Raw genomic sequence first — 16,058 nt, forward strand, 5'->3', positions numbered from 1 at the left:
TGGCTGAAATAATTAACTTCCATAGAATGAAATAAATAAAAAGGTCTCCAGGTTCAATCTAATTGTACAAGTACAGAATAGTTGTCATCAAAGCCAGACAGGGACCAGGCATATCAGGATTAGCAAAGCCATTGAATTCATTAATTATAATGGGGTAATGTTTTTTTCTTTTTCTCCAAATTATTAAATGATCGAAATTGCTCAGAATCTGCAGAATCCCTATATGAACACTGCTGACTGCACTAAATTTTATATGTAAAAGGATGGCAACCTTTATTTTCATCTCTCAAGAGCTATGACTTCCCACGTCATAATGAAGAATGAATAGCAAGAAAAGGAAGCGTAGGGCTTACCACTTCTTTTCTTTGTTTACATTTTAACAAACTTCAAAAAGATCTATAAAAACTACAAAATGTCAAATACTTGTTTAAATAATAAATTAATAATTTGGAACATTTTCAAGAGACACAAAATATTCTTTCCAACAATGACAAGCTATATTAAAAATTTCCAAGCCTTATGGGCTGTGATTTTTCATTTCACGTTGTTGAAGTCTTGATGAACTCTTTGGGAGAAGCATTCACGTTCAGTTTGAGCGACCAGATTGCCTATATTTCCTTTGCTGTCGTGCAACCAAGTCAATATCCTTTTGGTGTTGTCTGTTTTATATAACATTATATAATAGGGATATTTTTTCTCAATAAAAGACCCGAATAGTAATTAAGCCCTAAATCATAGTCTTGCGTATTTCTTTGTTTGCAATTCCATATCATTGAAACATGGTTCTGACCCGTTTCGTTTCTCTTTGCAACCACTCAGTTAATTTTGTCATCACATCAACGAATACTTTCTTCCAGTATTAATCACTTGAAAAGGGATTTCACCTTAATTTTAATGCTTTAAATTATTTAATTGACAAACAATTCGACTCCAGCCTTGGTTCCTAGAAAAATCGATGGCTTCTGCTCTTTTACGCCCTCGATAGATATTGTATATATAGCCAATAATTTGGGCATACATATATATATATATATATGTATAACAAGAACAATGATCTTTACACTAATTAGTAATTACATATCGAACTCTATTGGTTATAACATAGTTGGTAGACCAAAGCCAAAAAAAAAAGAAAAAAAAAGGCTGAGTGCGCCTTCTAAAATAATTTCTTAGCTTACTGTAATGGTTCAAAAGTCAACAAGCTGGGAGAAACATCCATTTTCTCTATTAATTCAACTGATCTTTAAGAGGAATAGAATTCATGAACCAGGAAAAAAAATCAAAAGTATATATATAGTACAATTCTATACCCAATTATTGGCTGGATTTGCACGTCGCATTTGGATAGTTTGAGCCCTTTTTCATGCATGCATGGTTGATCTCAACATCGTGCGGCCAAGTCTTTTCCTACCACATCCATTAATATATTTATGTCAAATTCTTAATGCATAGCAATATTGTCCCATGTATCACAACGCAATATATATACTCCCTATTGTCCACCAAGTATTTTATCAATTCAATAATCCTTCTCTCGGCTCGATCAGGACCTGAAAATTAATGGCTCTCGAGAATTTCCTCTGTTTAACCTTTATGCTTCTTTCGTCATTTTCGACTTCTGCTTCGGCTAGCGACGGTGGATATAAGCCCAATCACAACCTTCACAAAACCAATCTTGAAAAAGAAATGCTTCTCTCCAGAATGATTGGTGTTCAAGGGCTTGTTTATTGCAGATCTGGCAGCAAGCTCACCCCACTTGAAGGTAATTCTAATTTCCCCCAATTCTTTTGGATAGCTAAAGTTCTATACATAATTAGAATTAATGACTTTTAACAACGCAAGTAAAACTATAATTAATTAGCTACTATATGTACACATTTTAATTGCCGCTCACAGTAAAAACATGTTACAATCTATTGAAAGTATGCCGCCAACAGACTTAATATCAATTGATAATCTTTGTCATTGCAACTTTGAAGATAATTTTAGATTTTAAATTTAAATGATGTAAAAAAATAAAAAATAATAATATTATCTTATATAATACTTCCTTTATCCCATTTTATTCGATCATTTTTTTTAGAAATTTTAATTTATTATTTTTTACCAAAATTAAATAATAAATATACTTAAATTCTCAAATTTATATCCTTATTTTTTTATTTATTGTCAATTAAAATCATTACAATAAATCCAATAAAGCAAAAAAAAAAAAAACCTAAAATAAGTAGGACACTAGCTATGGTTTAGAGAATGAGAGATAACAAAACACATGTACCTAAAAATTTGGAACAAAATGAAATTTGTGCAGAAAGCAATCGGCATCAAATGCCAATTGGTATATAGAAAATGCAAAGATAAAATTAACTTAACCTTTAAGTTTTTTAATGAAAAATATTGAAGTATGAGTTTCCCAAAGTTTATGCAAATTCATGGTGGACAAACAATTAAGGAACAGAAAGAATAGTAGGTTACTTTTAGCTTGAAAACTTAATCAAATAGTTAAATTTGTCATCAAGGATCCATCAAAATAATATTTTTACTATTAAAATAAGAATTTTGGTAATATTTTGCATGCATTTATAGTAGTATCTGTTTCATGGGTGTAGGTGCTGTGGTGAGGATAACTTGTGAAGGTGTGGACGAGTATGGATACGAAACAGAATCTCTGTCAATCTTGAGTTGTGCAACAGATGCCAAGGGCTATTTCATTGCAACATTATCTCCTTATGAGGTAAAAGAGAACCGGAGGCTTAGAGAATGCAGGGCTTTCCTTGAACTCTCTCCATCAGAGACTTGCGATGTTCCAACAGATGTCAACAAAGGGATTTCCGGTGCTTCTCTAGGCCATTACCATCTTCTCCACGACAAGAATATGAAAGACCTTTATTGTGTTTAGTTCAATTATTGGACAAAAAATATATATTAAGTACTGGTAGTAGTTAATTTCAAAACTATAATCGAAAGGGATATATCGTCTTTATCCTACAACTATATCAGTTTATTAAGACTTATTTTTATTGGTAGTACGATAGAGCTTTTAAACGTAGTAATTAACCCATTTTCCCCAACTGGGATTAGGATTCGGTTGATCAAACATAAAATCACTTGAGAAAAATTGATCTCTACTGCGTTGTTGTACCAATGGCTGCTTTTCTTTTTTTTTTTTTTCGAGATTATGATTTGATTTCTATCATTGGCTTTGGTTACGTATCATTTTGGGAGGTGAAAAAAAGGGTATGTCTAGAAAATTAAGATGCCGAATTGCCAAGTCAGGAGTCTGCCCAAAGAAATGTCCGCTTCAAGCTCCGATTTTCATACTTCACTCCTTCCGAGGTCAATATCCTATCATCAGCCTCTCTCTCTCTCTCTCTCTCTCTCTCTCAATAATAGAATCCCTTTGCCAGTTTACCTTTATTGATTAAAGCCTATAATCAGACAGAACAAGAACACAAGACAAGAAATTTTAAACCATCTCTCCTAGAAAAAAAAATTATATATGGAGAAGCACAAGAGGATTTGTCGACAGGGGAGAAAGCAAGATACCATTTACAGGGGGTGCGAAAAGGATTTATGTATAAAGAATTACGAAAGCTATATCTATATATCTATATATGGCTTGGAGGACAAAAGAAAGATAGAGAGAGAAAGTGTAAGAGAGAGAAGGTGTGAATAATTGGCCTCTTCGAACTAAGATATAATGAGGTTTTAAATAAAAAAATTTTAATCTATGAACAGTACTTATGTACAGTTGCCCGCTACAATGTACAGTAAAATTTTTATCTACAGTACCACTACAGTGACTTGCTACAGTGTCTTCCATAGTAGGTCTCTGTCTTTTTTTGCTACAGTGACGTTTATTTTTTTTTACAGTGACTGCTACAGTTGACTGCTACAGTGTTTTCTGTCTGCTAGTCGTTGGCGCCGAATGAAGTTTTGTCCTTTTGTATCGGCTATCTGTTTCTGGCTTATTCTGGATTAGAGTTTGCACAGTTTATCCTTCCATAGCATTGGTTAGGTTATGAAATTCTTCATCCAGTGCGTTAAGGGACTGGGGTGATTGTGGAGATCCTGAATGTGATTTGTTCCACATCTGCCATCCTTCTTGATACTGGTATAGTAGATCGGTTGGATGATCGAGATCTTCTATTTTAGATAATTTATCCAAAAGCTCAATTGCTTCTGGTGCATTTTCGATGTCAAGATCTTTATGTGGTTCAAGAAATATTTTAACAAAAATGCGTCTGCCATCTGTCCAATAGGCTATTTTTGGATAGTCTTGTTTAGTGGCTAAATGGAAAAAGAATTTTGCTTTATCCATAAGGTCAGTTCTTGTTTGCAAGTGATAGGAGTTTGTGTTGGTATATTTAGAGATGATCTTGTTTAAATCATCAGAGAATTCGATATGGTTTGTGGGTGGATCAAGTATTTCATAGAGTTGTAGAAAGTGTCCACCAGATACGGTATCAAATTCTCATATTTGATAGGGTTGGTAAAATCTTTCTCGTTAAAAGGTACCCAAAAAACTATATATAGTAAAATGAACGTAAAAATGTGTTTTGACCATTTGATACATTCAAAAAAGCATTACTTTATAAAAGCTGAAAAATCTTTTAAAAGATGAAAAGAATAATTTTGTACAGTTATTTGTCCAACTAAACCAAGTTCAATACTTTTTATATCAAAACTTTCATGGTCAAGTCGAAACTTTAGTTTAGGTATGTACTCACCAAAAGATGTATCATACATATAAGTAGAAGTATAATAATCTAAAAACTTTTTAACCAACAGTTTTTCTGTTGACTGTAAAATAGAAGAATTAATTTGCTGGAATAGTTCTGGGGTTAAGAACACCGCAGTTTTTTCAAAGAGAAGAATTCTTTTAAGCTTGTTTAGCTTAGAAGAAAGGAAATTATCTTTCTCAAAATATTCACATAAATTCAAGAAATTGTTTATCTCTTGAAGACTGTACTAATTTTCTTCCAAAGCAAAGAAATCAATATCTTGCTGTTTTAGTAGATTTGTTGATAGAAGACTTTGGAAAGCTATTTCTTTAAAATTCTAAAATTTTTTAGCCTGTTTGACTAAGAATTCAGCTAAATTGGTCATCCATTTTCGAAAGCTAGTTTTGTTTTCTGAGAGATGGGATTTTCAAACTTTGTTTATCAAACTGTAGACTTGTGGTTCAAGTCCAAGATTGTAAAAATCTTTCATCTCTGTGTTAGAGAATGTAAAGTTTGTTCTTGCCAACAGTTATTCTGTGGAAGAAACAATTTGAGAATAACTCATAGGAGTCCAGTCGTTTGGATCTTGAGCAAACTGTGAGTATTCTGGTTGAATTCTCATGAAAGGGGGTCGATAAAAAGGTTGTTGGTAGAGATATAATCCTTGGTTAGGATTATTGTAAAAGTTAAATCCTTGATTAGGATTTGTAGAGATCTGGGGTTTTGAAAAAGAAAGAGTAGAAGAGGAAGAAGAAGAAGAAGAATGGGATTTTTTACCTGATTTCTTCTTGACAGTTCTCCATCCACCAGTATCATGGATTGGGTGTTTTCCTCGATCCATGAGATCTACTTAAGAAATCTGCAAGGAGATTTTTGTCTCCGTTGATGAACTCTACCTGAAAATGATAAAAACAAAAAAAATTGTACCACCTAATTCGCCTGGGATTATCAAAAAGCTTTCTATTTTGGAGAAAGTTTTTTACTACTTAGTTATCTGTTCGGATAACAAAAAACTCCGGGGCTAAATAGATGTGAAATCGCTGTACACCATTTTTTATAGCTAATAATTCTTTTTCAAAAATAATATAATTTATTTCGTTCGGTTTGAACTTACCAGAATCATATCCATAAATTAATTCACCTTTTTTATGAAGATTTTTGGCTTTTAAGACACATTCTCAATGTTCATCACTGGCATCTGTCTCTAAAATTAACAGGTCATCTTGTTAGGTAAACAGACCTTAGGTATAGTGGTTAATTCTGATTTGATCTGTTTGATAGTATCAGAATCTTTAGGTGTCCAGACAAAATCATTATCTTTACGTAATTTACGCAAAAGATAGCTTTCCTTTTTGAAAAAGTTTTTGAAAAATTGTCTGCCATAATTAAGTATACCTAACAGTTGTTGTAGCTGTTTAACATTTTTCAGTTCTTTTGGAAAGTCTCTGATCTTGGAGACAATGTGATCTTGCAGGGTTAGTCCGTTTGCAGAAAGATTAAGACCAAGAAATTCAACTTCAGTTTTTTCAAGTTCAACCTTTTTGGGACTTAAAATAATACCGTGTAAAATAAATTCTTGAGCAATAATATTCAAGTGTTTCCTGTGCTCATCAAGAGTGTTAGAAAATATCAAAATATCATCAATATATACACAGCAAAATTGTTTATGTTTGCTGAAAATACTATCCATCCAACGCTGAAAGATTTGAGGTGCGTTGCATAGATCGAAAGGCATAACAGTCCATTGGTAATGGCCTACTGGTGTACTAAAAGTAGTAAGGGGTTTAGAGGTTTCATTTAGCATGATTTGCCAAAAATTTGACTTACAATCAAATTTAGAAAAATATTTAGCATTTTTTGCTAAATTAATTAAAACATCTTTACGAGGGATAAAATAGCCATCAAAAATAAGATTTTGGTTTAATTTCTTGTAATTAATAACCATATAAGGTTTACCTCGTTTAATCTCAGAATGGTTTCTTACCATGAATGTTGGACTGGAGTGTGGACTGGTAGTTGGTTCTATCAGACCTTTGTCAAGCAATTTTGAAATTTGAACTTCAAATTCATCTATATCCTGTTTGGTATAGATCATTAGTTTTACTCGGACGATCTCTTTTGGGGATTGAAGAGTAAGCTCACAGTATCTTGGACTGCACTTCCAAAGCTTCAATGGGTCTTCACTGAAGTTTTCCTATAAAATTCTATAAAGCCAATGTTTTTCATTAATAGCTTTAAGTTCAGAAATATGTGTTATTTCTGGATGAAAACCATTATCACAAACATAATTGTGCTTGGATAATAATGGAACATATATTGATTTTTTATCAATAGTAAAAACAAGATAATCAGAGAAAACTGAAAAGGGTAAATATTTATGTATAAAATTATTTCCTAATAACATGTCTCCATGCATATTGAGAAAACATAATATTTTAGGTATAATAAACTTTATATCATTTAAGGCAATAGGTATATTCTTTGCTTTTAGGTTAACAATGGTTTCTTTACCATCTATACCTACTATTATTATAGGATGCTTCATAGGTTGTCATTTGGTTGATGGCAAAGCATTAGGTCGACAGCTAGAGATTGTTGCTCCTGTGTCAATCAAAATATTCAAACTATAGGGTTTATAGTTTTGAAAATAAAAATAACCTTCAACATAAGTATAATATCTTACCTTGTTAGCAAATGATATTATCTCATGAGAAATTCAAAAATTACTTATAGAATGAAACATTTTAATATCTTCATTTCTAGGTTTTCTAGAAGAAGAAGTGTGTGAGTTAATCACAGAATTAATAGAATTATAATGGGTTTGATTATCAACTGTACCTTATTGAGATGGACTATCTCTGACAAAAATAAGAATTTGAGCAATAGTAGTACCTGATTAGTGCATACTATTTGCTTGTCTAAGGGTTTCTGTAGTGTTGGTACCTTGAAATCCTGAAAAAGAACTTCGATATGGAGTACAAGAAGATTGATTACTAGTTATACTCTCAATATCATCATCTGTTTGATGTTTAAAAACATTTACTGGGGGTAAAATCAGGTTTGGATTCGAATTTTTAAAGTAAAGATTTTTTCCTGATGAGAAAAATTTTAAACTTGAAACTTTCTGTTTTTCAGAAGTACTAGTAAGATCTTCGAGACACCATCCTTTTGGGATTGATAAGTCTGTAAGATTTACTAATCTAGGTTTAATTTCTGAATCAAAAGAGTTTGGTTCAAAAATTTTAATGATATTAGAATCTATCGGTTTGATAGAGGCATTAGTAGTATTTGTAAATTCATAAACCGCTGACCAGTTGATTGAAAGATCATGCGATGTCGATTCGAAATTAGAATTGAGTATTTTGATTCGAAGACATAAACATTTTTCAATGTTTTCATAAAAAATAGAAATAAAATAGTTTGGTTTTACTTTAAATAAAACTACTTCTGCTGCTAAATTGGATTGAATTCCTCTGATTACAGCATTTGCAGGGTTTTGAAAACGATGGCCCATTAAAACAACTATTATGAGAATATCTTTTGTGGATAAAAATAGTGGTTTAATGGTGATCAAAATCATTCCTATATGGATGTATTTGACCTTTGGATATTTGGAAAGAAAATTGTTTATTTTCTTTTTAATAAAAAGAGAAATTTCTACTGAGCCTTGTTTAGTGTCAGTAGCGACAGTATCACCAGATAGCTTTTCTATATGGCGTTTAGACCAAGGTTGGAACTTTTTAAACCAACTTGTCTTGTAAATCTCATCTGGTTTGATAAGTTGTAATTCTTTGATTTTATCATCAGAAATAAAATGAGTTTTTCTCATAATATTTTTGAGTTTTACCATACCTTTTTCGTTGGTAGTGGTTGTACCTGTAGAAGAGGAAACTGAAACATTATTTTTGTTAGATTCAGTATTCAGCTTAAAAATAAAATGAGATTTATCGTCAGAAGAACTATAATCAGTTTCAGAAAAAACTTCATAATAAATTTCTTCATCGGATAATTCTTCAGCAAAACAAATTTGAAGAAAACTTTCATCAAATTTTTTGATCTTTTTCTTCGCACTTTTTCCTTTGTTAGGACAAGCATTGGCATATTGACCTTCTTGATCACAAAGAAAACATTTATAAGTTGTTTTAGAAGATTTTTTCTTCTTTTTAACAACAAATTTACCTTTTTTAGGTTTAAAAGTTGTAAGTTTCCATTTTTTTCATAAATATTTTCGTTTTTTCTTAAAACGAGATTTCTTTGAAAAAGATTGTTTATTACAACCAAATTCAAATTCATTTTCCAAAATCTTTGTACATTGTTTATACGAAAGTTTGGATTTTACCTGTTTTGCAGCCTTTTGCTTCAAACAGTATTCTGTTACCTGATTTTGAACGTAGTGTATTCTACATCTAAGAGTATCATACAGTTCTATACTGGGATTTGCAGCATGAACAGTTTTGAGTTTTAACTCAAGGTAAACAGGGTAATTTTGAGAACATAATTCATCCCATGATGAGGAAAGTTTAAGAAAATATTGTTGTAACCAAAATTTTGAATGTTTTTCATCCATTTTTTGATATTTAGAAAGATATTTTTTAGAAAAATCATCTAAGAACTTAATATCACATAATTTTAATTTTGATAAAATAAATTGAGCTTCTTGAGTAGGATCTAGGGATTCTATACTACCGTAAAACTCATTTTTTAAGATTTGGGTTAAATCTTTCAAAAGTTGAGGGATATTAACGACAGCTAACAAAGAGGATTTTTGCTGTTCTCCGAGGGTTGTCTTCTCCCATTTTTTTAGAAATTGCAGGACATCACCTTGCCATGTGCCACAAAAGTAGTTGAGGAATCGTTTTCGTCCCCATGTATCTTTGTAATTTGTGACTACAATAGACATAGATTGTGCCCAATCATCTATGGTTTTTTCATAGTTTTGAAGATGGACTTTGGTTAAGTGTAAATATGTACCTCCTTGAGAAACTGTTCGTTTGTTTAACGAATCGATTATAGGGATTTCTGTCTGAACCTGACTTGTTTGGCCAGAATCAAAAGTTTGTTTAATCTCATCTTTGATCTCATCCTTGTTTAGGTGAGCGTATTTTTCTTTAAGATGAGGAAGATGTTGATCCATTATATCAGGATCTATTAAATCTGGAAATTGCCTTAGATCATCAATATCTGGGTTAGATATTGCTTCGGCTTTTCTCTTCCCACGCGCCTCTAGTTGAGGGGTTGGAATTTCTGGTTGTTCTGGATCTGTTTGATCATCAGAACTATCTTCTTCATCAGATGTGGTTTCATCGGATGAAGGTGGTTCATCCTTGACTACTGGGTTAGTAGCAAGAATTTCAAAATTATCTTAGGAAGAAGAAGAAGAGGATTTTTTACCTGATTTCTTCTTGACAGTTCTCCATCCACCAGTATCATGGATTGGATGTTTTCCTTGATCCATGAGGTCTACTTAAGAAATCTGCAAGGGTGGGGGTATAGAAGGGGTTATTATGTTGGGTGGAGCTTTGGCTATTGCAAGCCTGGTAGCTGCTTTTACGATCAAGAAGAGTAATAGGAAAAATAGCATTAAGGATACAACGAATTTGGCAACTACTGGCTCTTGCAGGAAAGATGGAGTTGAAGGGCTACGTTTTATGCTTCATGATTCCTCTTCAACTCTACATCAAAATTCATGGTTTGTATTTGATATCATAGAATATTAGAATTTGACCTTAGAATTGGAATTTAATGGAATCAAAGGTATGCTTGTCGGAAAATTAGAGGCCCAGATCTACGGTTCCACCAAGTTCTACATTCAAAAACTCTTGATTTTATGATGATATAAATTATAAACAGTTGCATGTGCGATCTCATTAGACTGCTGTTTGCCTGTTTCATTTTGTATATAATCTAATTTGGAGGGTCATTTATTTGTAGTTGCACAAACCGTGGAACATCCATGATTGGTATCACCCAATTTGAAACTTGCGAATCGGTCTCGCCTCAAAGTATGATCTCTTCGGTAAAAATTGAAAATGCATACACCTTTTGCTGCGTTTGGAATTTTTTTTCTGTATTAAGCCATGATATGTTTTTTTTTTTTTTTTAATTCCTACGTAATCTGACCCAATGCACGATCATCTCTGAAACATTGTAACTTGTTAGGTTCTTTATATCTTTACGTGTTTTATTCAGGATGAGAATACGATGCAGTACGAAAGAAAGGATTCTGTGAGTGGTCGCCAAGATATTCTCATCTATGATACAGAGCAAGAAAGCATTACAATGACTGGTGATATTGAAGGGATTTCACGACCCGTAAGTGACCATAAGCCAATGAATGTGGTCGAGAATGAGAGCAATGACTCTTTAGTGATGGAAAACATTGAAATAGATATAAAGGATGAGGCAGTCGAGGCAGATGCAGAGCAGCCGGCTGAAGAAATGTCAACGCTGCAATCATCGTTATCATCAGTGTCGTCAACAGAAGAGAAATCATCATTTTCAACTGGGGAAGAAGATGAAGAAGACTATTCACTCATGCAATCACCATTTTCAACAGAAGAAGAAGAAGAATATTCACCAATACCACAATCATATTCCACAGAAGAAGATGATGAAGAAGAAAATTCACCACTGGAATCATCAATTTCAAAAGAAGAAGAAGGCTCTCCGCTGCTATCATCATTTTCAACAGAAGAGGATGAGAATGGTGAAAATGTTACAGAGATGGAGGAAGAGATCTCGGAAAGAACATGGAGCTCTTCCACAGAATCTAATATGGAAGCAATTTGGCCATCAGAGATGATAGGGGTCCTGTCTCCTGAATCCAAAGAGATCAATATTAGCCATCGAACATCTGCAAAGAAATTCGAGGAGAAAGACGCAACAGCAAAGCTAGAAGATTACTTGGCTAACGAGTTTGACGAAAGTGGCAGCAATGATGGCAAGAACAAGAAAGAAACTCAGGAGCTTGTGGTGATGAATGATCAAAAAGAACATTCAGCAAAGTGGCAGAATTGGGTTTCGTTAGGTTTGGTCTTACTACTGCTACTTCTGCTTGCCAATTGCTTACTACAACCTAATTATATCTCTAACAGTATTTCTTTTGTTTTTCCCATGAAATATGAATCAGCACTGACAGGTGAAAAAAAATAAACCTAGTCTCGTACATTTCATTCAACTGAATTATTCGTGAACTTTAATAAATACGCCATGCCCTTGACGAAGTTGAGTTCACAAGAAATTTTTTCCTATAAATTACTATACACTATCTCACTGGTTCCAAAATTTGTTTTTCTTTCTTTATTATTTTAATATTTTCAGTTAATTATCAAAATAGAAAAAAATTTAAAATTTTGAGTTGACTCTATTAATAATCGGCACTTTCGTTAATTCCATAAAACATTGAATACGATGGAATCATGGCAGTCGACTGTACTGTATCATAGTAACAGCCTTGCTTACAGAATAATAAATATTGTTAAATTAGTTTTAGCAGGCAGCCAAAATGACCATCCCATAATTGAAGAGTTACCCTGGCTCATTAGTGATGCTTTGATTGCTTGGTCAAGTTAGCCTCTATTGAAGACAAATTTTTTAGGTACTTTTGAGTCGATATTGAATTTTATTTTCTCTAGATTGGATTTAAATATCAAAGATTTTAACTTAAGATTCAAAATTCGTATGATTGTAAGTTTAAAATTAATTTCTTTTAATTTAAATTAACTTAAAATACAAACATGCGGATCTTAAAATAATTGAAAGAACAAAATGAGCAAATTTACAAGAATAAGAGAATTATTAAAATATGTATTAATATTACTTTAAGTAAAATGTATGATGATATATAAAAAAGAATAAAATGATTCTTTATTTATAGTTGAGACTTTCAATTCTATTTATAATTAGCTTTTAAAATTAAAAGATTACAATATCTCTTAAAAATAAAAAGATTATACATTGTTACAAAAGATTCATCTTGATTTTCAAAATCAATCAAATTTTACTTAAAGCTCTTATTGATTCTGACTGCTTCTAGAAGATTTTGAATCGCTCTTTCTCCTTTGGACCCTCTCAAATGCGACGTGGGCATCTTGCGGGCCTGACCGTAATTCTGCGGACAGTCTAAATTTTTCTCCAAAGCTTAGCGCAGAAACCTCTACCAATGTCCCTGGTGCTCGAATTTTAACCTCTGCTACTCGAATCTGCGCGCCTGATGCGCCAGCTCCGTACGTAACAAAGGGCTAATGAAGGTGGACAAATTATCTCCGAAACCGTAGTCCAATCCACAAAATTGATTGCCGTTACTATTTTCAAAACGAATTAATTTTTACCTTAAACTATAATAATCGTAAAAGAAATTTAATATTTGAGTATTAAATCTGACACTTTCACGAATCACGACAAATAACATTTATCAAAACTCATGTGACTGTCAAATCTACTGATTAAGGCCATTGTAGCAGAAATCATTTATTTTCTTAACTCTGAACAGCAGGAATTTGTTTTAGATATTTAGTTTCCGTGATGGACTACAACTTGGGCATGACAGATAGGGGCCCGCCTTGACGAGCGACTATTCTTTTACGCGTCCTTGGGCTCCTCGCCCAATCTTATCCAAATTAAAATAAAAAATATATATTTATATGCTTATAATACTTATTAACAATGAAATCTTGGCAGCAATTCGTATTAACTTTGGACTCTAGCTGCTATCATCAATTTTAAAGCAAAATCACGATAGAGCATTTTCCTTATGATTTTCTAGGATTCATCCTAATTTGAAAAAATAAATGGAGTGATTAATCGGCCTACTCTTGTTTTATTAATGTGATTATCCATAAGCTTTATTTCTATTTATAAATTCGTCAATGAAAGATAAAAAAAAAATTCTTGGAAAAGACTATTGTTTAGGATTAGGGGTTGCGAAGTGACATTTTGGAGGGTAGGAACATTACCAGTCCCAGCGTCCCAGGATACGTTGCTCTGCACACAAAAATTCGCGAGCAGCCAACGCCGTGTCGACACCAAAAAAAAATCTTGGAAAAGACTATTGGTTAGGATTAGGGGTTGGGAAGTGAAATTTTGGGAGGTAGGAACATTACCAGTCCCAGCGTCCCAGGATACGTTGCTCTCCACACAAAAATTCGCGAGCAGCCAAGCCGTGTCGACACCATTGCCCAATATTGAGATACTCCACACGGGTAAAAGATTTAAAAATGGGAAATGTAAGAAGAAAGAAACGAAAAAACACCAAGACAATTTTGTGGTCATTTCACACAAGATTAACAAGAATATCTTACATTATCTCAATCTATCGGTACTGAATTGTTAATTAGATCCTTAATCTGAAAAAATTCCACCATGAAGTATAGAATATGGACACTCCTTCGTGCAGCCTGGCTGCCTGACTCCTATCCATGATTTCACTTCACAAGGGAATGTCCGAACTCTGCAGTTGTCCAAAGAAAACCCGGGCCAACGATTGGTGAAAACTGTCTAAGTGACATGGGCAAAGTATCTCTCTGTTTCTTCATTTTTGTCTAATCGGGTGGCTTTTTGCTAAAGCCAGCTCGTTCCTATCTAATCTGAGCTTAACCTCGGTCGTGTCTGCTCATAATTCATCTAGAACTTTTGCTTAACAGGAATTACCTTACCGATTAACTAGAGAATGGTGAAGAACTAGTTGAAACCTCTGGAAAATAGTTATTGTTTTCTTAGTTTAACATTCAGCTCTCTATCAGAAATATAATTAGACTCTGAATATTTATTAAAAAAAAAGCATTAATTTGACTCTATCACTCGGACTGAATAGTGAATGTTAAGATAATCTAATCTAATGGAGACCCGTTTGGATAAGCGTCGTCTAGCAATTATTCAAATAATAAAGGTTAAAACCGTAGGACCACTTTTTTAAAGGTCTAACATTTTGGGTGCGTGAATCAATCAAAATTCTTGTCATGGTTTTGCAAAGATATAATGGGCTTTAGAAATCCGTTGGCCATTGGTGGTTTTTTTATGGTGGGACCTATCCGCTGCCAGATCTTATCATGGTCGGATAAAAATAAAATAGTCAAGTTGATTTATCATACATTTTTTATCTGACGTCATTTTTTAAGAAAAGTACATGATACTTGTCAAAATAAACTTTCATTGTATCTGATTAAATATTCATTAATAAATGTAATTTATTTTAGTATATTCCTTTTTAAATAAAGTTTCGATGAATTTATTATTTATAAGATTTTAAATTATTTGTACTTGTTAAATTTAATTATTAAAAATAAATTCATTTATTATTAAATTAAATATTTTAATCTATAAAAGGAAAAATCTAAAATTTTAAACAAAATTCCAAATTAATTCATAAATTGATTAAACTAATATTTAAAAATATTATGCAATTAATATATTTTAAATTTAATAAATTTTATATTAAATAATATTTTAATTAATCTTAAACCGTACTTATAAATAAACGAATTCTTATTTAAACGTTTTGGCGGGAATTACGCGTTTAATTGTTTTTGAAATGTCCATGACACACTTGTGTACTTTTTCTCAAAGCATTTGTACTTTTTGTAATAAAGGAAAAGTATAGAGGCTATCATCATCCATGGTCTATAAAACCATTACGGTCTGGCCAGCTGATTTCTTTCGCCTATGTCACATATGATAGCATCAACTAACAAGTTAAAGGTATTAATCATGTATTCGTTGTGTTAATATGTATATTTGTTTGGGCACACTAATATTAATATTATACTTAATGATCATAAAGACAGAACTAATAACATTATATTAATATTAAATTTAAAAATATTTTAAGTAATATTAGTGTTAATTTTGGCTAATATACACTTCTAGTGATTGTCAAATTAATAATTTACACATTACATGTGTTTTTTTTTTCTTTTATATATGTACGAGGAAGTTCAAGAGGTAAAATAGAATTTTAGATTTCAAACTTCTTAAAAATGAGTGAGAATTAATTTGAAGGCTGAATTGGCTTTTTTTTTTTGTCCTACCTGATGATGTGGTAAGTTCGACTTCCCATTTTTACCCTTCTTTTCGACGTGTCGCAAGTCTATTGAGCTTTACAGTAGGCGCATTACTCTGCTGTTCTCCTTCCCAATTCCGAAGATGGCTGATTTATCGGGAAACCGTCGCTTTCAAAAAATACAAAAAAGAAACGATTTTTTTGGGGGTGCTTCTAAAACCATTTTCTTTGTCCGCCACTCCTTCTAGACAATTTATATAAAATTTTTTAAGAAAAATTAATTAAAAAAATAATTTAATAAAAAATTAAAATCAATAAATTGATAAGATTTAATATAA

The 16,058-nt window shown here is 32.2% G+C and overlaps 1 protein-coding gene and 1 pseudogene across 1 annotated transcript; both read left to right on the forward strand.

Moving 5' to 3' along the window:
* Positions 1-1,123: 1,123 nt before the first annotated feature.
* Positions 1,124-2,899, forward strand: LOC111314105 (protein SEED AND ROOT HAIR PROTECTIVE PROTEIN pseudogene; annotated as a pseudogene).
* Positions 2,900-10,804: 7,905 nt separating this feature from the next.
* Positions 10,805-11,945, forward strand: LOC149512114 (uncharacterized). Its single transcript, XM_089752170.1, has one exon. The coding sequence runs from the start codon at positions 10,926-10,928 to the stop codon at positions 11,874-11,876; it is 951 nt and encodes a 316-aa protein (XP_089608296.1). The 5' UTR covers positions 10,805-10,925; the 3' UTR covers positions 11,877-11,945.
* The last annotated feature ends 4,113 nt before the right edge of the window (positions 11,946-16,058 follow it).

The sequence above is a fragment of the Durio zibethinus genome, chromosome 23, assembly GCF_047325235.1.
Source record: "Durio zibethinus cultivar Kanyao isolate XHJ-2024 chromosome 23, ASM4732523v1, whole genome shotgun sequence".
Taxonomy (NCBI): Eukaryota; Viridiplantae; Streptophyta; class Magnoliopsida; order Malvales; family Malvaceae; genus Durio; species Durio zibethinus.